A 26,492-nucleotide genomic window follows, 5' to 3' on the forward strand; every position below is an offset into this window, starting at 1 on the left:
ATATGTGGACATCTTTCATGACGGACTTGGCTCTCTTTATCAAACGTTTCCTCAGAAGAAGGAAGGGGCGGATTTTAAAAGGGTTAGCGCGCCGAGCCTATTTTTCATAGGCTCGGCAGCGCGCGCAAGCCCCGGGACACGCGTAAGTCCCGGAGCTTTGCTAGGGGGGGCGTGTCAGGGGGGCGGCGCGACGTTCGGGGCGCTCCGGGGGGCGTGGTGCCGGCCTGGGGGCATTCCAGGGGACATGGCCGAGGCCTCTGGACCAGCCCCCGGGTTGGGTGATGGCGCGCCAGCGGGCCACCAGCGCGCACGAGTTACGCCTGCTTCGGGCAGGCGTAACTTTTGCGATAAAGGTAGGGGTGGTTTAGATAGGGCTGGGGGGGGTGGGTTAGGGAGGGGGAAGGTGGGGGAAGGTGGAAGGAACGGGCAGCGCGCACAGGGCTTGGCGCGCGCAAGGTGCACAAATGTGCACCCCCTTGCGTGCGGCGACCCCGGATTTTAAAAGATACGCGCGGCTATGCGCGTACCTATTGAAATCCTGCGTACTTTTGTTTGCGCATGGTGCGCGAACAAAAGTATGCGCTCGCAATTTTTTTTTTAAATGTACCCCAAAGTGTTTTTCAAGGAAATTTGGGACCCTTTCTTTCTCACTTTACCTGTAGAGATTTGGAACGCTTTCCTGCTTGCTACTTGACTATCTCTCAGCTTGTTGGGTTACTGTAGGAACTGGATGAATTGTCTGGCGCCTTGCCCGAAGAGTATACAATTGATGGCCAATGGACTTCCATGGTGTTTTTTTTCTCTTAAATACTGATTGGTGAAGGGCAGGGGTGGGGGTTTGGGGTTCCTAAATGTGGAATACTGTTAGAAAACAATGAGGGATTCTCTGCTTAATGGAGTTGCCTGCTTTGTTCTGTATTTCTTTTGCTTTGTATTGCTCAATAAAGAGATGTGGGGGGAAAAAAGTGGATCTTCCAAAGTTTGTAGAGGAAGTGTCTAATTTAATGGGTGTTTATTGGGCTGACAGATCATTGGGTAGTGACTTCCAGTTCTTTATTAGAGCAGGGGATGGAATTGGCATGTTGAGGAGACAGGAAGTAACAAAGGGCAGGGTACAAAATTGTAAGAGAATAAATGCCCCTTGGTACATTGTGCAATTACAAGAACTGAAATGTAGACTATGTTGCTTAGAGAGGAGATGGTGAAAGACAGGGTTAGTTGAAGATAGATTCTGGAAGGTGGCAGCTGCAGAACATTTTTAAACAGTTGTTTTTGCTAAGAACAAATATTATTCAGGCATTATTGAGAAGGCTAATAATGATCCTAGAATAATTTTTATATTAGTAGGTTGTATGTTAGGAGATGATAGATGAAACCTCATTTATGAGGATGTTCCTGACTGTAATTCACTATGGGCCTGATTTTCAAAAACATTTACTTGTATAAAACTGGGATTTACCCATGCAAATGCATTTTACCCATGTAAGTGGACTTTTGAAAATTGCTACAATATATGCCATTGAATTGTCCATAGGATTTGCTCATGTAAGTGTACTTTAGACGTGGAAATGACTTTTGAAAATTGCTACAATAGTATGCTACATTTACGTGCGGAACTCCTTTGAAAATTCTTCTGTATGGAGGTAATTTTCAAAGGAGTTATCGACCGAATTTTAAATCGGCCACACGCATAAAAATCGCTACTTACGTGCATGGCCGGGCCCTGCGTGCACCGTGCACATTTTCAGAAGGGCTTGGCCACGCGCGTAAGTGGCGATATGCGCACAATTGCTGGGCCCTGAGAAAAGGGCAGGCTGGGGGGGGGGGGGGGGGGGCGTGTTCTGGGCAGGGCAGAGGCCGGCTGGGACAGCGGCCATTAGCCACTGTCCCAGGGAGGCTCGTGCCGGCAGCCACATGTAAATGACTTCTGCTCCCGAGGAGCAGTAAGTAATAAAATAAAAAAAATTGAGGCAAGGTAGGTTAGGTTTAGGGGGTGGGGAGGAGAGGGGAAGGAAGTTTAGGCAGGATCCCTCCCAGTCTGCTCCTTAATTGGAGCGGACTGGGAGGGAACTGGAGAAGACCCGATTGCGTCGCTGCGTAGACTTTGCAAAAATTCACCCCCTTGCGTGCGCTGCCTGCACATGCGTGAGCGGATTATAAAATCAGCTCGTGCACGTGCGTATGTTTTAAAATCTACCCCCATGCATGTAAATGTAACATACTATTGTAGGAATTTTTAAAAGCCATTTACTTGAGCAAAGTGCATTTACTAGAGTAAAACCCAATTGTATGCGTATAAATGCCCTGCGTTCTTTTTTTTTTTTTTTTTTTAAGGAAAAGATTTAAAATTTGAGAAATTCAGTCACAAGAGGTGGGGGATAAAGGAAATGTAGTAATGGAAGATATCCACCCACGTGTGTCTATTACTATAGATTTGTTGGATGGTGCACCATTGCAGGAACAGATTATTGGTGTTACTGATTATCCCAATCTAGTTGATTTGAAAACTTTAGAGAGTCTAAATGTTGTTTTCGATCCTTGTCCTTACTTAATTGATGTGCTATCTGATATAGTATTGAACGATCCTTGGAATTTGGTTTACTCTTTGTTAACTGAAGAGTTGGTTCCTGATGTGTTGAAAAAGTCTGTAGTTGTCCCAGTTTTAAAAAGTGCTAATGTGGATCCCAGAATATGTTCTAATTATAAACCTATAGCTAACTTACTTTTTGTTGTAAAAGTATTAGGGTAATGACCACCCAGATATCTGAATTTCTGGAAGACAAATAGATTGGGTAAAGGGGATGTAGCACAGAGACCATTATAAGAAATTACCATGCTGGGTCAGACCAAGGGTCCATCAAGCCCAGCATCCTGTTTCCAACAAAGGCCAAACCACGCCACAAGAACCTGGCAAGTACCCAAACACTAAGAAGATCCCATGCTACTGATACCAGTAATAGCAAATGCCATTCCCTAAGTCAACTTAATGAATGGTAGTTAATGGACTTCTCCTCCAAGAACTTATCCAAACCTTTTTAAAACCCAGTTACACTAACTGCACTAACCACATCCTCTGGCAATAAATTCCAGAGCTTCATTGTGCGTTGAATGAAAAATAATTTTCTCCAATTAGTCTTAAATGTGCTACTTGCTAACTTCATGGAGTGCCCCTTAGTCCTTCTATTATCCGAAAGTGTAAATAACCAGTTCACATCTACTCGTTCAAGACCTCTATCATTTCCCCCTCAGCCATCTTTTCTCCAAGCTGAACAGCCCTAACCTCTTCAGCCTTTCCTCATAGGGGAGCTGTTCCATCCCCTTTATCATTTTGGTCACCCTTCTCTGTACCTTCTCCATCGCAACTGTATCTTTTTTGAGATGTGGCATTCAGAATTGTACACAGTTTTCAAGGTGCGGTCTCACCATGGAGTGATATAGAGGCATTATGACATTTTCTGTTTTATTAACCATTCCCTTCCTAGTAATTCCTAACATTGTTAGCTTTTTTGACTGCCGCATCACACTGAGCCGACGATTTTAAAGTATTATCCATTATGATGCCTAGATCTTTTTCCTGGGTGGTAGCTCCTAATATGGAACCAAACATTGTTTAACTACAGCAAGGGTTATTTTTTCCTATATGCAACACCGTGCACTTGTCCACATTAAATTTCATCTGCAATCTGGATGCCCAGTCTTTCAGTGTCATAAGGTCCTCATTATGGTGCATTTCATGGACTCCATGCTACCCCATTTGGATAGAGGGTTTATTGTATTGATGGTGCTTCTTGATCTCTTGAGTGCTTTTGACTTGGTGGATCATGATATCCTTGTGCTACATTGTCAGTTTTTGAAACTGCAGGGAACTGTCTTGGGATAGATTTGCTGTTTCTTGCAAAATAAGATGTAACTGGTGTATTTTCAGGGGCTATGTACTCGTATGTGTTCTGTAAATTGTGGACCCCTCATTATCCCTTTTATTGTTTAATGTATATTTAGCACTTTTGGGAGGTGGTATTCATTTGTTTGGTTTTATTCCATTTATATACGCTGACGATGTTCACATTTTAGTGCCTCTGGGATCCAATTAAGGGACAGGTCCTTTCTCGTTTTAATGAATGTATGGATATTGTTGGTATCTGGTTAAGGGAGAACTCTTTAATTTTGAATACTAAAATAATTGAAGTACCCAAAGAGGGATCTAACATGAGAAATATCAACTCCAAATTGAGGGAAAGATGGTTACAGCAAGTAACAATGTGAGATCTCTTGGGGGTCATGCTAAATTCTAGTTGGACATTGGAAAGTCAAATAAATGCAGTGCTTTGAACAGCTTATGGGCGTTTAAGCACGGTGGTGCGCACTGTTAACCGGCATTTGGACGCGTGTTTTCGACGCGCTAGCTTTACCCCTTATTCAGTAAGGGGTAATAGCGCGTTGAAAACGTGCGTCCAACCCCCCCCCCCCCCCCGAGACTAATAGCGCCCCCAACATGCAAATGCATGTTGATGGCCCTATTAGTTATTCCCGCACGATACAGTAAGTAAAATGTGCAGCCAAGCCACACATTTTACTTTAAGAAATTAGCGCCTACCCAAAGGTAGGCGTTAATTTCTGCCGGCGCCGGGGAAGTGCACAGAAAAGCAGGTCCCAAAAGTTAAAAAAAAAAGTTAAAAATTAAAAATAAAATGTAAAATGGGCCCAAGGCTCAATAACCGGATGCTCAATTTTGCCAACGTCCGGTTTCCGAACCCATGGCTGTCAGCGGGTTTGAGAACAGACGCCGGCAAAATTGAGCATCGGCTGTCAAACTCACTGACAGCCGCCGCTCCTGTCCAAAAAGAGGCATTAGGTATGTGCTAGTGTCCCTGGCACCTCTTTTTACCGCGGGCCCTAATTTAAATAAATTAACTTACTGAATCGCGTGCACAGGACAGTGGCCTGAGCGGGCGCTTGCCCGCTCTCCCATGATTTTTACTGTATCGGCCCAATAGAGAGGAGACAGATTCGCTGTGGTTTCGGTGTAAGGAGAAAACTCTGTTTAAAAGCTGGAAAGCGATTCATAAATTTTTATTTTTAAATAAGTGAGGGTTAGAGCAATGGGTTGGGAGCCAGGGAATTGAGGGTTCAAATCCTGTTTCTCTCACTGACTCTTTGTAATCTTGGCAAGTCACTTTTCTTTCCTGTTCCCTGAGATATTCACTGATTATAAACTATTGGCAGGACCAGTTCTCCCATTAAGCAAACTAGTTGGTCAGCTATGGCACCAATATAGAGAGAGAGATTTTTTTTTTGGGGGGGGGGGGGGGAGCGGGGTGGAGGAGGCAGGGGGTGTTGGCAGAACCTTCCAAGTGCTGCCTATTCATTTTTTAAGGAACAGCACCACAAGGAGGGGATGGATGCTGAGTAGGCATTGGGGTGGAGCCGGAGGAAGCTGGGTGAGGAGGGGGAGTTGTGTAGCGAAGGCGTTGGGCAGCTGAAGGTGAGGGGGAGAGAGAGAGGATTCTGAACAGATAGAGGGTGGAGAGAGAGGATGTTGGGCAGAAAGGAAGCAAAGAGATTGGGATGGTGCCTAATACCCTTGCACCTGCCCTGTCTTTTGGGCAGGGACTTATCTTACCACGTATCACCATTGTACAGCGCAGCCTATATTTAATTTTTATTTATTTATTTATTTATTTATTTATTTAGATTTATAATCCACTTTTTTTGCACTTTTTTCAGCACTTCAAAGTGGATTACATTCAGGTACTGTAGGTATTTCCCTGTCCCCAGAGGGCTTACAATGTAAGTTTGTACCTGAGGCAATGGAGGGTAAAGTGACTTGCCCAAGGTCACAAGGAGCGACAGGGGGAATAAAGATGTTCCTGCCAGTTCATGGATGGCCCCACTCTCCTGCCGCATCTGTTGGGCGCCTTCCACATGGGCAGATTTGACTGAAAACCAGCAGCCATGCTGGCTCCTCAGTAAAATACTCCTACAGATTTCAGTCAAATCCATCCATGGAGATGGGTCCCCAATTACGCATGTATGCAGATGGACAGACACTGATGAAACATATATCTAATAATTAATCACAGTCTACCAGCTGAAGATAAAAATGTAAGCTGTGAATGAACTGTTAATCGGACAAGCTTTGAAGAGAGAAATAAGGAGATGAAGAGAAGGAAATAGTCTTAAGAAGAAAAGAGAAAGCTGCCTCATGAGAGGTCTTGAACGAGTAGATGTGACTCGGTTATTTACACTTTCGAATAATAGAAGGACTAGGGGGCATTCCATGAAGTTAGCAAGTAGCACATTTAAGACTAATCGGAGAAAATTCTTTTTCACTCAACGCACAATTAAACTCGAATTTGTTGCCAGAGGATGTGCTTAGTGCAGTTAGTGCAGCTGGGTTCAAAAAAGGTTTGGATAAGTTCTTGGAAGAGAAGTCCATTAACTGCTATTAATCAAGATTACTTAGGGAATAGCCCCTGCTATTAATTGCATCAGTGCAGTGGGATCTTCTTGGTGTTTGGGTAATTGCCAGGTTCTTGTGACCTGGTTTGGCCTCTGTTGGAAACAGGATGCTGGGCTTGATGGACCCTTGGTCTGACCCAGCATGGCAATTTCTTATGTTCTTATACTATGTGTCTGTCATTCCTCTGAGATATGATTTGTTCCTGCAGGAAATCTAGTCCCTAGGTGCCTGGTAAGTGCAACTTTGGTTCCTTCTGTTCTGTTTTGCTAATTTGCTAGCCTCACTTCTCTTTCATTTTATATATATACGTTATTTAGCCAGACTGAACAATAACAAATTGGGCCTAATTCACTTAGAGGTGAATGTTAAAAGCTTGGGGCATGCATCAGTCGGTGGATGCCTGAATAAGTCGTGTTTGCGCGCACAATCGGATTTTAAAGGCTGCCTAGATACGTGTGTAAATGCTGCAGTGCGCACATCTCCAAAGTTTTTTTTAAAAAAGGGGTGTGGCGTGGGGGTTATGGGGCATGAACCTGATATGAGTGCGTAAATACTTACACAACCTGGCGAGCGCCGAGGTCCCCTGCTGCGTAACTTAACTTCTGCTATGGATGATTTGTAAATTTAAAAAGAGAGAAAACTAGGCAGATCTGCAAGGTTTTAAAGATTGGGGTTAACTGGAGGGCACGAAGGCGATTAAACGGGGGGAGGGGGGAGGACCTATCTGAACTGCAGATGAACTGGTAAAACTGGGAATGGCATCAGCATGTGCCCCTTTTTATAATCCCGATTGATGTGGTAGAAGTGGGATTTGCACGCACATTCTCACGCCCACTTAAAATTATGCAGCCAGGCTGTTTAATAACATGCGCGTGTATGTTATAAAATGGCTGTGGCCCTGGTTGTGGGCCGATGTATGTGTGCAAATGTTTGCACGTGTCCCGGTTTGAAAGTTACCATCCCTGACGTTTCTTGCATTGTGAGACAACAGCTTAGCAAATCAGATCCTTAGTATCTTGGCATGTACAGGAATTAGAGGAGGAGGGATGTTTAAGTGGCAGTACTGATAAATGTACCCAGCCAATAAAAGATTAATAGCATGGTCACCTACCTATTGTTCTGCAGATATTTATTTTTCAACCTTTTGTGTGATGGATGGCTAAGAAAAAAAAAAAAAAGGTTACCAGGCACCAGCTGCATCACTGCAAACTGCTTAGTATCTGCCAATTCTTGTTTTCTAAAAGTGACATGGTTCCAGGACCATTGCTCTATGTGCCAGAAATAGGTGATGATGCACTTTTTTTTTTATTTATTATAAAAAAAAATTATAATCCTCACACATTAAAAAAAAAAAAACAAAACTCATGGTGGATATGAAGGCCAAACACATATAAAAAAAACCAGTGTCATTCACCTTACTTGAATGAGCCCCTTCCAGTCCAAATTCGTCTCTGGTTATAATTATTAGACACTTAAACATGGAAACGGACTGATATATGGAAACCTGACGGCAGAAAATAGGGCTTATCCAGGTTACCCCTCCAGACCAACTACCTCAGTAGCGATTACCTACCATCAGAGTATTTGGGTTTCTCTCTTGCTCCAATGATACAGTAAATACCAGATTTCCCTTTCTATTAGCTTCTAGGAATTGATTCATGAAAAAGGAGAAGGGCTGGTGGTCGGCAGCTGCACGAGCAGTGCTTCCGTGTGATCTGAGCTAAGCCAAGCTGAGACGAGCCGGCTCGGCACTGCCCGGCATGGCCGTGCGCTAGCTCAATAGCCCGCAGCACTAGGTCGGCGGCGGCGGTGGTCTCCAGGTCTGCACCCGACACACGCAGCGCGCGCGCCGCTCCCCGCGCTCCGCACCCTGCACGGGGTTCCCCTCCGGGCGCGCGCGCGCTCCGGGTCCCGCTGCTCCGGGAGGGAGGGAGGGAGGTTGCTGGCTGCCGAGGCCCGGCGGGCGGAAGTGAGGCTGTCAGCAGCGCTTTGAGCGGCGGCTTTGTGTTTTTGTTTCGTCTAGAGCCGCGGCGGCGCTCACCGCCCCGGCGGAGGGAGAGAGAGAGAGAAAAGAAGATGGCAGCAGCGCCTCTGAGACAGCTGGCAGCCGGAAGGGAGCAGGCGAGCAGCTAGCGGGAATTAAACATGAGATTCGAGGGACTCGGCAGCGAGAGGAAAAGCCGAATTCACGGAGCGAGACCTGGCGGGGGCGCATCGCTTGCTTTCTCGGCAGATGCGGCGTCAGCGAGCCGCTGCATTGCATTCTCCACAGAAGAGGGTCTGACAGCCCCTTATCTGCTGTCTCGTTCGTATTAAATCAATAAACCGTGCCAGCAAACTGAGGAAAAAAATGAGGTAAGCGTTATAGTGCGGTGGAGGGTTTGGGGGAAGGCTGCGAGCTGTGGTCCTCGGAGGGGGAGGCATGGTTACAGGGCTTTTTTTTTTTTTTTTTTTTTCATCCTTCCCGCCTGCCTGTGTACACCGGGGGCAGGTTAGGCCACCGCTCCCGACCGTTTTAGCATCGCCGAGTAATTGCACCACGAGGTGCTGACATCGTTTCGGCGCATTCGTTGGGAGCCTGGGTGGGGGAGAAGGTAGAGAGAAATGATTCCCGTTACTCACCGCCGCCCCCCGATTAATTTTCCTTTCCGTGTGGATGCTCAGCTCAGTCGAGCAGCACATCTGCAGGTGAGCGAAAGAATAATGCAAGATCGTTGCTTTTGAATGAGGAGACGCAAATGAATCATGGGGTTTTTTTTTATCTCTCTCACCTTTTGAACAGGAGCCGCTATTCTGCCTTTTCTAAACTCCTATTGTTTTTTATTATTAATATTAGGCATATGATTAAAAGAAGTCTGAGAAAATTCGTTTTCACTCAACCCACAATTAAGCTCTGGAATTCATTGCCAGAGGATGTGGTTAAGGATGTTAGTGTAGCTGGGTTTAAAAAAAGATTTAGATAAGTTCCTGGAGAAGTCCATAAACTGCTATTAATCACTAGGGAATAGCCCACTGCTTGCTGCCGGCTTTAGTGGCATGGGATCTAGTTAATGTCTGGCCACTTGTGACTTGGATTGGCCACTGTTGGAGACAGGATGCTGGGCTTGATGGACCCTTGCTCTGACCCAGTATGGCATGTTCTTATGATTTCTTGAAGCAGGGGACCTATTTTATGGTTCCAGCAGATTAATGGTTTCCTGGCAAGGAAAGGGGAAACCTGGCTGGCAGCGGTGCAGCATCCTGCGAGGAGCGAGTGTGGCTGGCTGGGCAGGCACATGTCAGCAGAGACTGACGACAGGGCAGGGAAATAGATCCGGTAGCTGGAAGTTCATGGGGAAACCACCTGCCTGTCTTGCTTATAATATCTCAAGAGATTTACTTCTTCCATCCCAAACAGGTTTTTTGGTTTTTTTTTCTAATTCTTGTTGATTTCCTCAGGGTCTTTGCTGGGGATTTTAGGAACTCCATGATTTTTTGTTTGTACTAGGGGCTGGAGCTGTTTCTAGCCATTTTGCATGTCATTATTTAACCCCATATGACTGATTTACATCGGATTATTTAGGAAAGCAAGTGCATACCCCTGAAGCAGAACAAGTCTGAAGATAAATTAACTTCTCTGCTGTAGTTGTTGCTGAAGGAGGGTACCACGGGTTTCCTTGGCACCAGTCAGACTTGGCACTCTTTAAGGAAATTCAATTTTAGGACTATAAAGAGCATATAAATATTGCATTAGCAAATCTCCTCACCTGTACAGGTCTAGGAGTCTTATGTACTGTAGTTCTTAATTTCTCAATGCCTTTGGAGATTGTGTGTAGTTGTAGATTAGACCATTTTGAGAGAGCATGTGTGCTTTTCTTATGTTAATTTATTATCAGAAGGTATCTGCGGGGGGGGGGGGGGCAAGCTTTCACAGTCCCATGATCCAGTGTTCTCCCTCCCTCTTGCTTACCATCAAACTTTGCCCCTCTGGTTAAAAAACAACAAAAAAATCTAATTTGAATGTTTTATTATTGCTTTTCTGCAGTTAAAGCATAAGAAGAGAGTGGTGGTTAAAAAAACAAAACAAAACAAAAAAAAAGTTAGTAACAGTTGTACTAAGCTGGCCAGGCACCATCACTGAAGGCTGGGTGGTGGATGCTTGCCATCCCAGTGGTAGTGGAGGCAAAAACAGTAACTGGGAGCTCGGGAAAGCACTGACGAAGCGCAGAGGATCCTTAGAGGAGAGGAAATGAAGATAAAGCCAGAGATCCAACAGATTCTGTGGGACTGCCACAGAAAAAGATAAGGGGTGGCATAGAAGAGCCTGGTGTTCTGTATCTATGTCTGTTTCTATGATTTTTTTCCGTTCTCTCTCTGTCTTTTGTGAAGCAGGATAGTGAACACCACTCTTAATTACCATACACATTTTTTTTATATGCGCTATCCCACGTGACTATTGCTCGGTGCTGTACCTAAAGTATGTGACACCCGGGGCGGATACTACCTTTGGCACCCCCCCCCCCCCCCCCCCCCCCCACAGCAACCCCTGGTTCACTCTCTCTGTCTCCTCTAGATCTCCTCACTTGAAACTAATAAAATCATACTAATAAGAACATTTCCAATGAGTTGCTGAATACACTAACATCCAATAATTAAGAGCTCATCAAATTTTAAAATTTTTCTAAAGAGCAATAAAATATTTTCAAAATGGCATCAGACACCCAATAATTAAAACTAATAAGGACGGAAAAATACCCTAGTCTCCATACCTGAAATATTTTGCTTTCCAGTCACCCTGAGCTTGTCTTGGATTAGTGGGTCAGCACAAAATTTCTATACACACTCACACACACACACACACTCACAATATATATACTGTATATATATATATATATATATATATAAAACCTCCCATAAAACACCAATGCGCAGACCAATACCAGAATCACAATAAAGAGACCATAAAGTATAAATAAAAATACCGTATGCAAATGAAAATTTAACTCTATATGAGGTGCAATAATGGAAAAATAGAATCGCCATTCCTCATAAAACAAAATTACTTTCATACATGCTCTCTTTCTCACACACACACATGCACGCTCTCATACATGCTTTCATGTTCTCATACACATACTCTCTCACACACAACTCACATTCTCTATTTCATACCTGATCTCGCTGTCTCACACCATCTATACTCTTACTTTCTCTCACATGCCCTCTCTCCTACATGCTCTATTACTCACACAGACTCTCTGACTCACATCGGGTCTCTCTCTCTCTTCTTTAATTTGACAGAAGCCCTGAAGGCCACTCTTCGGCTGCTAGTGGGATAGGCTACACCAGGGATGAACTTAGAGGGGTGGGGGGGCCCAGGGTGAATCAGCTAGAAAAGGGCCCCCTACCCATGATTGAAGGACAAGAGGGAGTCCATTCCTCAAGATTGAGATTCTACTCTGCACTCCGCCAAAAGACTCCATGAAGTCCTTTCCCTTTCGCCCAAGACACCTCATGCAGCCTCCTCCCCCCACCCCCCGCCATGACCCACTTAAGTAATCTCTCCACAGTCTATGCCTCCCTCCAAAATACCCCATGAAGCCCTTTCCGTTCCAACTAAGATTCTATCAACAAGCATTCTCCCCTCCTCCAGGCACCAAGACCCCAGGAAACATTTCCTCCTCTCTCTCCATAACCATCCCAGGCACATTGTTGATGGTGATAGGCATCTCTTCCCGTCTACCATTGATTCCTCTGCACTGCGTGGGAAGGTACAAATAAATGGCACTGCCCCTTCCTCTGTGCCAGTAGACGCACCCCGATGGCGCTTCCCACTGATGTGCAACGGACGCTATTGGGGCTATTGGAGTCCTTCTTGCAGTGGAATCAGATTTATGCTGGGGGACCACTAAAGCATGGATTCTGGCGCAGTCGCCCCACATTACCGCTTCTCCACATCAATGTTTCCTCTAAGGATTAGGTAACTGTGTGTAAAAAACTTTTGCTTATGACCAAAAACATTTGGTTTCATTACGTTGTGAGCACTACTTTCTTTGATGCAAAATGCCTATCAATTTTATGCTCACAGCATCCCAGTCCTTAGAGGAAACATTGGTAGCAGCATGCACACAAAGTTTATCACATACACACACACACACACACACACACACACACTAACATACTTGCATATTCACTCTCATACTCTTTCTCACGCATACGTGCTCTTTCTCACACGCACTCACTCTCGTGCCTCTCATTCACTCCCCAGACTCACTCACTTCTCCTTCCCTTCCACATGCACACTCATCTCAGTAACTGCAAACACTTTGAGAAAACAACCCCCCAAAAAAGACACCTAGAATCTTTCCATACCATACCATACCAGCACTATCTCAGGACTCAAATAGCAGCAACCTTATCTATGACATGGCAGTAATAGTGGAATTTAATCTTACCTGTTAATTTCCTTTCCTTGAGTCCTAGCAGACCAGTCTGAACTTCTGGGATCCCTCTTTTCCCCAGCAGATGGAAGCAGAGAACTTTCTTCTTCTTCTTTTTTTTTTTTTGCTGTTATATCATCTGGGATAATCTACAACTAGTCAGTAACTTACTGCCCTAGATAGACAACCTAATTAAACACATTTAGGAGACAGTGGGAGCAGATTAATAGGTCAGAAAATCTGTGTAATAACTGAATTTATGAACTCCCCTTCTTTCCCCTTTTTGGGACACCTAATGAGAAAGCTCGCCTGTGCCTGTATGAGCATATTTTCCCCTCACTCGTGTCTAGTTTCTAAATATTATTTTATCCCCTTCTTCTATATTTATTAATTTATTTATTAAAACTTTTTTTTTTGCTTGGGTGGGATATAGACTGGTCTGCTAGGACTTGAGGAAAGAAGGTTAACGGTTAAGATTCAATTTCACCTTCCTTTTCGTCCTGCAGACCAGTCTGAACTTCTAGGATGTGCCAGAGCAGTGTTAATTTGAGAGGGGTACAGGTTCTACCGCTGTCAGCACTTTCCTGCCAAACCTTATATCTTCCTTTCGTCTGCAAATCTAATTTATAATTTCTTTGTAAATGAATGCAATGATGCCCAAGTTGCTGCCCAGCAAATCTCCAGAGGAGACGCGGCCTTGCGCTTTTCACAGGTTGCCGACTGGGTTCTAGTACAGCAGACCTTCAGGCCTACCAGCACCTGCTTGCCCTGACCAATATAAGCTGCTGCTATTACTTCCTTGATCCATCTTGCGATGGAATCCTTGGAAACTGCCAGTCCTTTTCTTGGGTCACCAAACACAAATAATCTATCATATTTCCTGAAATCATTCGTGACGTCCGGGTATCTCGATGATTTTTTTTTAACATCTAATAAATGCAGCCTTTTTTCTTCTCCTATACTTTCTTTTTTTCTTGAATGCTGGGGGTGAGATTTCCTGGTTCGTATGAAATTCTGATACCACTTTTGGGAGCAAGGAGAGGACTGGTCTTATTGTGACCCTATCTTTGTGAAATATCAGATATGGGTCCCTACATGAGAGCGTCTAGAGCTCTGAGATTCTATCAGAAAAATTGTTTTTAATGTCCAGTCCCTCATGGATGCCTCCCGCAAAGGCTGAAAAGGGGACTCATAAGGCCTTCAGGACGAGATTCAAGTCCTAAGCTGGCATTACCCTGGTGGATTGGAGGGTAGACATGCTTTTTACAGCCCTCGGAAAACGCACCACGTCTGGGTGGGCCCCCACCGAGGACCCTTTAACTTGGCCCCTAAAGCACACCAGGGCTGCTACCTGGATTTTTAAAGAATTTAGCACTAGCCCTTTTTCCAAACCTTCCTGTAGGAACTGTAGGATTGATCCTTTCTCCATGTTAGCGGGGACAATATTTTGACTCTTGCATCACATTTCAAACAGCCTCCACACTCTACAATACGCTAAGGAGGTCGAGTTTTTCTTTGATTTATGTGAGGTGGTATTGACTGCTTCTGAATACTAGAGATGTGCATTCGTTTTTGCCGAATTGGAAAATTGCAACGAAATCGTCCAATTCGGCATGTTTCAGGGAGCCCGAAAAAAATCAGGATTTTCCCATTTTTTCGCAAAAATTCGTTTTTCCAATTAGTGCGCACTAACGGGAGTCAGTGCGCGCTAACTCCCCGTTAGTGCGCGCTAACTCCCATTAGCGCGCACTAACAAGAACTAACAAAAAGTAACAAAATCTAACGGTTTTTGTTAGCGCGCACTAACAGGAGTTAGTGCGCGCTAACTAAAAATCGATTTTTCGCGAAAAAAAAGACCCGAACCGAAAAAAAACGACATTTTCCATGGTGGCCGAAAAACGAAGAACGACATGAACACAAAAATCGATGCACATCTCTACTGAATACCCCCTGGCTTTCAATTCTCTCCTCTCAAGAGCCAGGTTGTAAGACAGAAGGATTCCTGATCCTCCATGGTCACCGGACCCTGACTTAGGAGGCCTCTGATCCCTTTTAGGCTGATTGAGCCCTCCTTCCTTAATCTTACAAGGTCTCCATACCATGGGCGCCTGGGCCAATTCAGGGCCACCAGGGTGACCCAGCCCCTGTGATAGGAAGGATCCTATTATTATTATTAAAGATCCGCTGTATCTGAGCTGAGGCTGATGAACTATCCCCCGCTTCGCTGGCCTCTTCTCGCCATTTCTGAATCCATCTTATTAAGGCCTTAGCCACACAACCTCCTCAGAGTGCCGCGTGCCACCTCAAAGGATTTTTTTTTAGGAAGCAGCCTATGTTCCGAACCTGTGTGTCTTTGGGGGCCACGCCCCCTTCTACAGGAAATAGCGGTTCTCTTTGAGATCGCTGCTACCGGGGCATCGATTCTGTGGAACTTAAAAAAACAAAACACAAAACCCAGCTCCACTTCTTCCTGACACGGTGGATGCAGACTACACGTAGCGCGTTTAGCCTTTAACTGTGTGTCTGGGGTGTCCCATTCCAAATCTATCACATCTTTAATATCTTGGTGTAGGGGGAAGGCCTGCACTGCTCTGCCTTTAAGATTGGTGACTCCTCTTCTCTTAACCGGCTTGTCTTCCTCCCCCAGCTCCAGAGCGGACACCACTTGCTGGATGAGAGAGAGCCCAGTTCCTCTCTCCTAAACAACCTTAACCGCCGTGTCCTTGCCTTCCCGCATCTTCTCATCTCTCTACCTTTGAGTCCTCTCCTGGCTCCAGAAGGTCACCCTCCTCTACTGAGGAGAAAGCTGGGGGGCTTTGAACCCTTTGACTTCAGGCTTTCTTTGTATCTACCCCTCCCCCCCCCGGGCTTTCTGAGGAGAGCTCATTTTCACTTTCCTCCTCCTCCTCTGGATTACTGGTAGAGTTAGCCTAGCTCCATAGGCTCCCCCAAGAAAGCTACCACCGCACCCCTGCCGCTAGCAGCCCTTCCCCGGCAGCCTCTCTGTGCAGGCGTTAGCTCCTCTCCCTGGAGCATTTCACATGCAGCGGCCTCTTAGTGCAGCCCCCGGCTCCCTGTTCCTACCTGCGCCGTTTCCCTCGGCGGGTCCGGTGCCTCACACCTGCCAGCAGCAAGAGCCCGTTGTGCTGCTTTTTGCGGCGGCAGCATTGGGGGGTGCTTTTTTCTCCAGTCTGCCATCCTGCAGACGCGCTCCTCCAGGCTACGGAATTGCTTCCCGGCTTCCCCTTACAATATCCTGCACTCTGCAGGGGAAACAGGAACGCTGCACCAGCCTGAGAAGGTTTGGATTTTACTGAGGGCCCATGCATCTGCTGCTCTTTGTTCCGTTCCAGACTTTTTTTATTCTGTAATCTCTGCTGTCCCGTGAGCACCTCCACCGACAGAGGCAGAGAACTACAGATGAGTTGCAGACTTATCCCAGAAGATATAACAGCAAAAAAAAAAAAAGGGAAGTACTCTGTCTCCACATGCTGGTGAAAAGAGGGATCCCAGAAGTTCAGACTGGTCTGCAGGATGAAAAGGAAGCAAATATTATACCATGCCCTAGAACACTAGTACACCACCTACTGGGATTAACAGAGCAAGCTGTACTGCTACAAAGCCCTACAGAAAAACTGCATGCCAGCAGAAATACTGCACCTCAGTTACACGCAGAATGCAGACAGACCTTACCTAATACAGAATAAGGGATTACAGATTAGAAACAGAAACTTGCAGACAAAAATAAAATAGCCAAAAGAGCAAAATACAAATATGTAATGCACATTCCCAAAGATAACATGTGCAAATCACTAAAAATTCAACAATTTTATTTTTTTTTTACCTTTGCTGTCTGATCTTATTTTTCTAATCGATTGGTCCGAGGCACTTTTTTCCCTTGTTACCTTTCCTTTTTTTCTTTTTCTTCTCTCTCCACCTGTCTTCTTCCCTTCCTCCTTCAAACACACACTCAGTCTCTCATTCTCTCATGCTGTCTCACACACAGCTCTCACATGCTTTCTCCCTCACACCACTCTCACTTTCACATGCACTCACACGTGCTGGCTCTGGCATGCTGTCTCTCTGTCTCTCACAACATACAGGCTCACTCTCTCACACACACACACACACACACACACACACACAATCTACAAGGCCTCAGCCTCTGGGTCTCCTCCTTGCGAGTTGCCGCGGCATGGGATCTGTGGTGGCCCTGATCTTCTTGGGCCGCTGCAAGATGGGATCCTCGGTGGTGCTGCTGCAACGGGGCCTCCTCTTCTCGAGCCGCCACGAAATGGGATCTCCGGCAGCTCTGCCATAGCCTCTGCTCTTCTTCTGCACGTGGGCTGACGTTCTTCCTCCTTCCTTCCCGTGCGTCTCCGGCAATGTTTAGCTTCCTAGGCTGCGCAGGCAGAAAGGAGCACAAGGAGGTTTGGAGGTCTCTTGTTTTCTTCAGGCCGTGATGGGATGAGCCGCACTACGGCCCCCACCCATCTTCCTGCGCAGGGGGATGAAAGGTTAGAGGGAACAGTGCTCCACATCCCCGCCCCCATCCCTTCAACGATGATCCTGGTCTCCGCCAGCAGTTCCTTCTTTTTGGCCCTGGGTGTTCTTTGCTTTCTGGCCACTGGTAATAGAGTTCTGTTGCTGCGGAGGGGCTGGGGGCCTCCCGATGACACCCACCTTCTAGCTGTCACCCGGGGCAGATTGCCCCCTCGTCCGTCCCCCCCTCAGTAAGTCACTGCTGTCACTTAGAGACTTTTCATTATTACATATGTATGGCTGTGAGTTTATGCTAGTCTCTCGGTTTGAAGCAGAGGCCTAATGCCCTTGTGCCATTTTCTCATTTCCTACTCCCATGATCAGGTGGTTGTTATGCATCTTGGTAAAGTGTGTAACCATTATTTTAAAATAGCCTTTCTTTTTGAAGGTATGTGATTTAAGTTGTCTTCCATCATCCTTACACTCTGGGATATATTGTATTTATTCATGTGTTTATATTTGAGGGATGCATTTTTTTTTTTTTTTTGAAGTATTGTATTTTATTGGTGTATTGAATTGTTATGAAGTATTTTAATGTTGGTTGATATAAAAATCTTTGGTTCAGATGTTAGTTCAAGAAAGGCAGTATTTAAGTGAAATTTAACATAACATTTATTTAATGAAAGTTATACTCTACTAATCCAGTAGACTGTGCTCTCAGTAGATCGCAATTCATAAAACACGTAATTATAGTAGTAACAGAAGTACAATGTTTATCCAAACACATAGGGAGGATAACTTAAAAATGTGCGTGTGCACATGCCCATCTAAGCATATATATGGGCGTGTGCATAACTGCTCCGGTATTTTATAACCTGCGCGTAAATGTACCCAGGAATATCTGTGCACAGGAAAAGAACATGCAAATACATTTTTGTATTTTTGTGTGGATAAATTATGCGTTATCCGGTTAATCAGGGGCACTTATCTAAATAAGTATCTATTTATCCAGCTAAGGCCTAGATTCATCAAAATGCTATAAATAAAGCAGAAATAAGGCATGTTAGCGTCCGTGATAAAGAAAAAATTGGTGTGGTTAGCGAAATTTCTGATCTACCGCATCATGTAGGTAAGTTGTGCAACTCGTGATACTTTTGTGTCGTGCGACGTATCGCATTGAACGACGCATTATCACATTGCACATCAGTTTACGTCTGGCGTGTTATTTTCTTTGTTTATATATATATACTGGCTTCCTGCAACTGCCTTTCTGAGGGTGTGTCAGCATGGGAGAGAGAGGAGAGGATGTGAATTCTTGGTTGGGGTTTAGTAGTGGATAGTAATTTCTGAGTGAGTTGTTCTGTCTTCTGTTCTCATCTGTTTACCTAAACCTTTATCTCTTGTCTTTATCTGTGTGTGGATGTTTTTGTTTGTCTGTTTGTCTTTGTGTGGTGGAGTAGTGATGGTGGTATGGAGGAGTTGGCGAGGATGGAGCATGAAAGGCATGAGGAGGAGGGCAGGAGTGGTAGTAGGAGTAGGACAGGAGTAGAGGTAGGGAGGAAAGAAGGGATAGGCAGGTGAGCAGGGGCGGATTGAGGGAAAATAGTGGCCCGGGGGATTTTTCTCCATACTGGCTCATGGGTACCCAATTACATATACAATATAATTTACATATATAATTTACATATATATGTACACACCCCTATATTTAGGCATGGTCCTCCCGATTCAACACAGTACTATTTGCCAAAACTCAAAGAATAACAACCCCACCTATGAAAAAGAATACCACAAATATTACACCAGAATCTAAAATATCAATACACCTCCTATCAGGAAAACAGAACAGGCCAAGCTACTACAGATCCCTACAGAGAAACCACATGCTCAAAGAATGCTTCATCTCAGTCTTTGCATGCAGAACACAAACTCTCACCAAATACAGAATAAAGCCACATAAAGTATAAATAGAAATGTGCAGACAAAAGCTAAACTGTAAAACGTATAATGCCAGACACTATACAGTGCAGCAATGGAAAAACAAAAATGTCACCATTCCTCATGAAACAATCAATAAAATCAAGATATATAAATCATGAATCATAATTATAAAATCATACTAATAAAATAATTTCAAAACAGCTGATGAATAGAATATCCAATAATTAAACACTCAAGCAAATTTTGAAACCTTTACCAAACACCAATAAAATATTTCAAACAGCAGACACATTACATACTACCCAATAATTAAAATGTCAGTCAATCAAGAAAAATGAACTTAAAAAGCCACCTTTACTTACTTCTTCAGCAGTTCTCCTATTCCTTTCTCTTGCAGGCCACACCCGAAGCAGCAGTAGCTGCTGAAGCTATCCTCACGGTCCTCTTCCTTAGGGACCACAACCAATCTCTTCTCTCTCTCTCTCTGTCACACATACCAGTCATACCCTCAAGACCAGTTTCTGTCTCTCACACACCAATCGTCTCCCCAACCAGTCTCTCTCTCTCTCTCTCTCTCTCACACAAGCTCTTAATCACACACATGTTCTATCTCACTTACAAACAGGCTCAATCACACACATGCCCTTTCTCTCACAGCCACAAGCCAGCCAAAAGCATGCTCCATCTCTCTTGCACACACACATTGACACACAGAAGCACCCTCCCTGTCTCACATACACATTACACTCTCACAGAAGCACCTTGCTTTCAGACTTGCAGCATTTTTCACTTTTACTAAAAGTGAAAGTGATGATCCCAACCATTAAATAAGAAAACCACATTCCTATCAGAAGGTGAAATGACACCCTTCCTTCAGGTTCTGTCCTCCCAAGGGACAGCCACCCACACCGTACAGCTTCTCTTGTTTTACGCTTTCAGGCAATAAAGCAAGTGTCTTTCTTCAAACTATCAGTCATATGATTATTCATGTGGGAGATAAGGAACCGAAAGATATCCTTAGTCAACTTCCCTTTTAAATGGAAAGATTCCAGTCTTAGTCATTTAAAAATATACATTTTCTAAAGGCTTTAAAAAAAAATAGCAAAACTGTTTCAGATTGGAACTATTCTAGTCTTCATGCTTAAATTATGCTTAAAAAAAAAAACCAAACCCCACCTGGCATCAGTATCTTAAATTTGTGATTTTGCTGAGATGAACATTTTAAATAGTTTAATTTTTTTTTTGCTTTAGTATTTGTCTCTACCCACTTTGCTAAATTTTATTTTCCAGAAGAGGGATGCTTAAAATTCAGTAATTTCATCTTTCATCCAACTTTTCAAAAGTTGCACTACCAGCACAAAAGTTGAGGTGTATGTATTATCACATTTCATTTTTTTTTAAACTGGCAGATTCCTTTCTCACATACATAACACACACACACACAGAAGCACCGTTCCTTTCTCACATTTACGCATATACACACATATACACACACAAGCACCGTTCCTTTCTCACATACACACAGAAGCACCCTTCTGATCTAAGGCCCCCAGCTGAACAGCTGGTCTCCGGCAGCGGTTAGCAGCACCGGTGTTCACTTCTTTGGCCGCTGCTGGCCTCGATTTTAATTTCTTCGGCCCCCGCCGACCTCGATTTTAATGTCTTCGGCCCTCTGGCTTGGTCTCTGGCGGGGGCCGAAGAAATTAAAATTGAGGCCGGCGGAGGCCGAAGAAAAGAAGATGGGCGCCGCCCAGTCAGCCCCCGCTTGAGGCTGGCTGGGAGGCGCCCATCTTCATTTCTTCGGCCTCCACCGCTGCCGGCCTCGATTTTAATTTATTTGGCCCCCTCCGGCTTTGTCTCCGGCGGGGGCTGGATGGGAAGTGCCCATCTTCTTTTCTTCAGCCTCCGCTGGCCTCGATTTTTATTTCTTTGGCCCGGGCTGGCTGGGAGGCGCTGAGGCTGGGTTGAGGAAGAGCCACGCGGTCGAGACCATGTGACCAGCTAGACTGGCCCACCGGGGAAGCCCGATCCCCCGATAGGCCAATCCGCCCCTGCAGGTGAGTGTGGCAAGAGGAGGATGGCAGGCTAAGAATAGACAGAGAGGGTGAGGGGGCAGTTGGCAGGGCAGGTATTGGGGGGGGGGGAGAGAAAGGGATGAGAGCGAGGAAAGTGATACCTCTCCAGAAGTGGAAGTGGCTCCCCATTCATCTGGCAGCCAGGCAGCTGGTCGGGCACATCTTCGTGCGTTAAAGTTCAGCGTCAAGGACGATGACATGATCATCGCCAGGGTCCTCAAGATCTACAGTATGCTGTTTGAGAATTGTGCAGTAAAGGCATCCAGGGTAGCCAAGGGCCAGATATGGTGCACGTTCGCCCAGGCCATACTCCAGTGCAGTGGAATAAAAAGGACTTGAGAGCAGGTGGCCCATCGCTACCACAACATAAAGACACAGCTGAAGAACAAGGTGGTGAGCCGTAATAAGTACCTGCAAAGACAGGAGGAGGAGCCCCTTACCCCATAGTCCTGGCCCCCTTGGAGGAGCACCTGATTGAACATTTGGGCCCAGATGTATTTGAGGGGATGGATGAGACTCTAGACATTACGTGAGCCGGGGCTGGTAAGTTCACCTCACCTGTAAATTTCTAGCCTTCTACAGAAGTCCATGTTATGGTTATTGATGTTTGGGTGGATCCTTGGACACTTGTGGCAGCTGACCACGCCCACGGGAGGCAGTCCTGTGAGGAACCACTGTGTCAGGCTAGACTCTGGACACACAAACACAGATTGAATCTTTATTTAAACAGTTTTTGGAAACCACCAGAGGTGGCAGTAGTGAGTACTAGATGTTGAGCAAGGCTGGGCGAGTATCCCACAGAACGCTGGAACAGCGAATCCTCTGCTTGGCTGTGCTGTAGTGGAAAGAGACTGAGAGTTTGAGTACACAGTGAGAAACATACAGAATCTCAGGTAGAATAGGAGAAGCTCAGAGACAGGGAGAGTAGGCCCTCGAGGAGCGAGTACCTGATCCCTTAGAGTAAAGAGACTCAGTGGTATTGTACTCGCACAGCGATTCCACTAGACGAGAGGTCTGGCACTGGAACAGAGGGCAGGCCCTCGAGGAGAGAGTACCTGGTTCCAGGGAAGCAGTACTGTGGAATAGATGGTAGTTGTACTCACAGATGGAAACTGTTAGTGAAGTCTTCCAAGTGGAAAAGGTTGTAGATGCAGGCAGCGAGTCAGGGAACATGGGCCCTCGCGGAGCGAGTACCAGTTTCCTGATAGCACCTGAAAGAAGCAGAAGAGGCCCCTGAGGAGCGGGTACCCCGTTAGCAATAAGAGTTCCAGATAAACGCTGGAGTGGCAGAGTAGCTTCGGTACGAAGAGCGAATCCCATCCGTAAGGTTCCGGTTGCTAACTCGATTAGCTAGCAAAAGTAGTAGACTTAAATATCCGGGCAGCGTGACGTCATCTCAGGGGGAAGCCCCTGAGGTTCCCGCCAATGTGGAAATAAAGATGAGGGCGGCGTGCGCATCCGCGCCCTATGGTAACTTGGAGGAGCATGGCGGGAAGCAGCACCAAAGCCGGTCCAGGGACGCTAGAGAGGTCGGCAGCCAGACGCCGCAGCAGCCAGTAGTCCGAGGTGAGCAGGAGGAGCCGCAAGAAGAGTGAGGTAGGCGGGGCGAAGCCGTCGCAGAACGACAGTCACAACAGTCCACATATTTTGCCATAAGATGCTCACATTGATTGATGCAAAGTGCGCATCTTACGCCAAAGAATACATGTGTACTTCTTGGCATTCGTACGTATGTCGTCGTCTTTGTTTCCGTAGCTCTCGTCCAGGAACCCGCCGATCCCAGCCATGAAGCCCCAGGGACCAACATCGCAGCCACAGCGATCCCAGCAGCTTTACATATGGATGCACCAATTCAGTGGCGTGGAGAAGAGGAGGTGCAGCAGCAGCAGCCACCACAACACCTCCAGATACTGGCACCATCTTATTCTCTCTGGTTTCATGGAGGAGTCATCCCTGCTATGGGGGGCAAGCTGACCCAACCCCACTTCTCTCCAGCATGCCATATCATCAGGAGGATTCAGCAGATGCCCAGCAAGATCAGCTCACCTGCCCAGACATGCGGCTTTGGAGCCCGAGACAGCGGCTTGCCAACAACCACAGCACCAGCAGCACCAGAGCCAACAATACATGAGATGCTCGACGGCATGGAAAAGAGCCATGGGCTCCACCTCTACCACTATAGGCAGAGCTGGTGCGCTTGAGGAGGGCTCAGATCAGCCACACCCTAGGCCCTGCGGGATCAAACAGCAGCCCTTACACAGGACCCAATCGCTGTTGCAACATCTATAAATAAAAATGATAACTGCATTGGAATCAGACGAGTGATCCCTCAACCAGGGCATAGTGAATCAGAACTCATGCTACTGGGGTGTGCATGGGTGGTGGATCTGTTCACGTCCCCTCGGATCAGGATCTTGCGAGAGTAGCACGGGATGCACAAGATCAACATGGAGGAAGCGCTAGTCCCGCCAATTTTTAATATCGCGGGGCCTGCACAGAGGAGGAGGCAGCAGAATGGGCTTCAGTGCTAGAAGCAGCGACAAGCAATCGGCTCCTCCCCAACAGTCATGCAGCAGCAGTGACAGCGGCAGCAGGAATGAGAGAGGCCCCAAGGCTGCTGGCAAAACAAAGAGAGGGGGCCTGCCTTCAGTGTGTGTATGTGTATGAATGAGAGCCTTGTGTGTGCTTGTGTGTGTGTGAGAATGGGTGCCTGTCTGGAGTTGGTCTGTGTGTGTGAGAATGAATGGGTGCCTGCCTGGGGGTCTTGGTGGGTGAGAGCCTGTGTGTATATGAGGGAATCTGGGGGAGTAAGAGCCTTTGTGTGCATGGGGGGGTTGAGTGGAGAGGGACTTAGAGCCACTGAGGTAGATCTTAAAAATAAGTACGCCGGATTTTATAAGATACGCACGTAGCCACGCATATCTTATAAAATCCGGGGTCGGCGCGCGCAAGGCTGTGCAAAATCGGCAGCTTGCGCGCGCCGAGCCGCAGAGCCTGCCTCTGTTCCCTCCAAGGCCGCTCCGAAATCGGAGCGGCCTCGGAGGGAACTTTCCTTCCGCGTCCCCCCACCTTCCGCTCCCTTTCCCTATCTAGCCCACCCCCCAGCCCTACCTAAATCCCCCCCCTACCTTTGTTGTGCAAGTTACGCCTGCTTGAAGCAGGCGTAACTTGCGCACGCCGTCTCGGCATCCCCCGGCACAGGCCGCAGTGCCGGGGGACTCGGGACCGCCCTCCCGGCCCGCCCCCGAGCCGTCGCCACGCTCCTCCCGCCCCTTTTACGAAGCCCCGGGACTTACGCGCGTCCCGGGGCTTTGCGCGCGCCGGCGGCCTATGTAAAATAGGCCGCCGGCGCGCAGGGCTTTTAAAATCCAGCCCTATGTATGAGAGATGTATGTTTGTGTATGTATGAGAGATGTATGTTTGTGTATGTATGAGAGAGAATGAACATGCAAGTGTGTGTGTGTGAAAGAAGATACAGTTTGGGTGTCTCCCTAGCCACCTAAGCCTCGACAATCTCAGGGTTACTGGAAATCAAGTTCCCAGGTATGGACAGCAGGGCTTTTTGTTTTTTTATCCTCATTAGTTTTAATTATTGGGTGCTATTTGATGTGTGCTGTTTTTGAAATATTTTATTGGTGCTTTGGAAATTTGAAAAAAATGTATATGACTTTAATAGATGATGTTCTATTAATAGTTTTGAAATATGTATTCTTTTATTAATATGATTCTACTATTATAATTGATGGTTTATGTTTCTTGATTTTGTTTTATGAGGCATGGTGGTTCTGTCCTTGTTACACTGTAAAAAATAGGATAAAACATAAGCATTGTCAAGATAAGTGTAAAACATTGATAAGACAGGCGAAGAGAGAATTTGAAATGAAGTTGGCCATAGAGGCAAAATCTCATAATAAAAACTTTAAAAAATATATCCAAAGCAAGAAACCTGTGAGGGAGTCGGTTGGACCATTAGATGACCGAGGAGTTAAAGGGGCTCTTAGGGAAGATAAGGCCACTGCAGAAAGACTAAATTATTTGCTTCCGTGTTTAGTAATGAGGATATTGGGGAGATACCAGTTCCGGAGATGGTTTACAAGGGTGATGAGTCAAGCAAACTGAACCAAATCACTGTGAACCTGGAAGATGTAGTAGGCCGGATTGACAAACTAAAGAATAAGAAATCACCTGGACCGGATGGTATGCATCCTAGGGTACTAAAGGAACTCAAGCATGAAATTTCTGATCTATTAGTTAAAATTTGTAACCTATCATTAAAATCATCCATTGTACCTGAAGACTGGAGGGTGGTCAATGTAACCCCAATATTTAAAAAGGGCTCCAGGGGCGATCCGGTTAACTATAGACCAGTGAGCCTGACTTCAGTGCCGGGAAAAATAGTGGAAACTATTCTAAAGGTCAAAATTGTACAGCATATAGAAAGACATGGTTTAATGGGACACAGCCAACATGGATTTACCCAAGGAAAGTCTTGCCTAACAAATATGCTTCATTTTTTTGAAGGAGTTAATAAACATGTGGATAAAGATGAACCGGTAGATGTAGTGTATTTGGATTTTCAGAAGGCGTTTGACAAAGTCCCTCATGAGAGGCTTCTAAGAAAACTAAAAAGTCATGGGATAGGAGGCGATTTCCTTTCATGGATTACAAACTGGTTAAAAGACAGGAAACAGAGAGTAGGATTAAATGGTCAATTTTCTCAGTGGAAAACGGTAAACAGTGGAGTGCCTCAGGGATATGTACTTGGACTGGTGCTTTTCAATATATATATAAATGATCTGGAAAGGAATTCAACAAGTGAGATTATCAAATTTGCGGACGATACAAAATTATTCAGCGTAGTTAAATCACAAGCAGATTGTGATACATTACAGGAGGGCCTTGCAAGACTGGAAGATTGGGCATTCAAATGGCTGATGAAATTTGATGTGGACAAGTTCAAGGTGTTGCATATAGGGAAAAATAACCCTTGCTGTAGTTACACGATGTTAGGTTCCATATTAGGAGCTACCACCCAGGAAAAAGATTTAGGCATCATAGTGGATAATACATTAAAATCATCGGCTCAGTGTGCTGCAGCAGTCAAAAAAGCAAACA

General features: G+C 45.7%; 1 protein-coding gene and 1 long non-coding RNA gene across 2 annotated transcripts in view; one reads left to right on the forward strand and one right to left on the reverse strand.

Annotated features, from left to right (window-relative positions):
- Positions 1-8,169, reverse strand: part of LOC115089714 — a 40,960-nt gene extending 32,791 nt beyond the window's left edge. Inside the window, exons 1-2 of the long non-coding RNA XR_003856211.1 lie at positions 8,034-8,169; positions 7,572-7,619 (exon numbers count right to left, since the gene is read on the reverse strand). This is a non-coding gene — a long non-coding RNA (uncharacterized LOC115089714). The remainder of the gene's footprint in view (positions 1-7,571; positions 7,620-8,033) is intronic.
- Positions 8,170-8,370: 201 nt separating this feature from the next.
- EVL (Enah/Vasp-like) overlaps positions 8,371-26,492 on the forward strand; it is a 365,975-nt gene continuing 347,853 nt past the window's right edge. Inside the window, exon 1 of the mRNA XM_029597934.1 lies at positions 8,371-8,815. Coding sequence (XP_029453794.1) covers positions 8,811-8,815 — 5 coding nt within the window. The 5' untranslated portion in view covers positions 8,371-8,810. The remainder of the gene's footprint in view (positions 8,816-26,492) is intronic.

This window comes from Rhinatrema bivittatum, chromosome 4 (assembly GCF_901001135.1).
Source record: "Rhinatrema bivittatum chromosome 4, aRhiBiv1.1, whole genome shotgun sequence".
NCBI lineage: Eukaryota > Metazoa > Chordata > Amphibia > Gymnophiona > Rhinatrematidae > Rhinatrema > Rhinatrema bivittatum.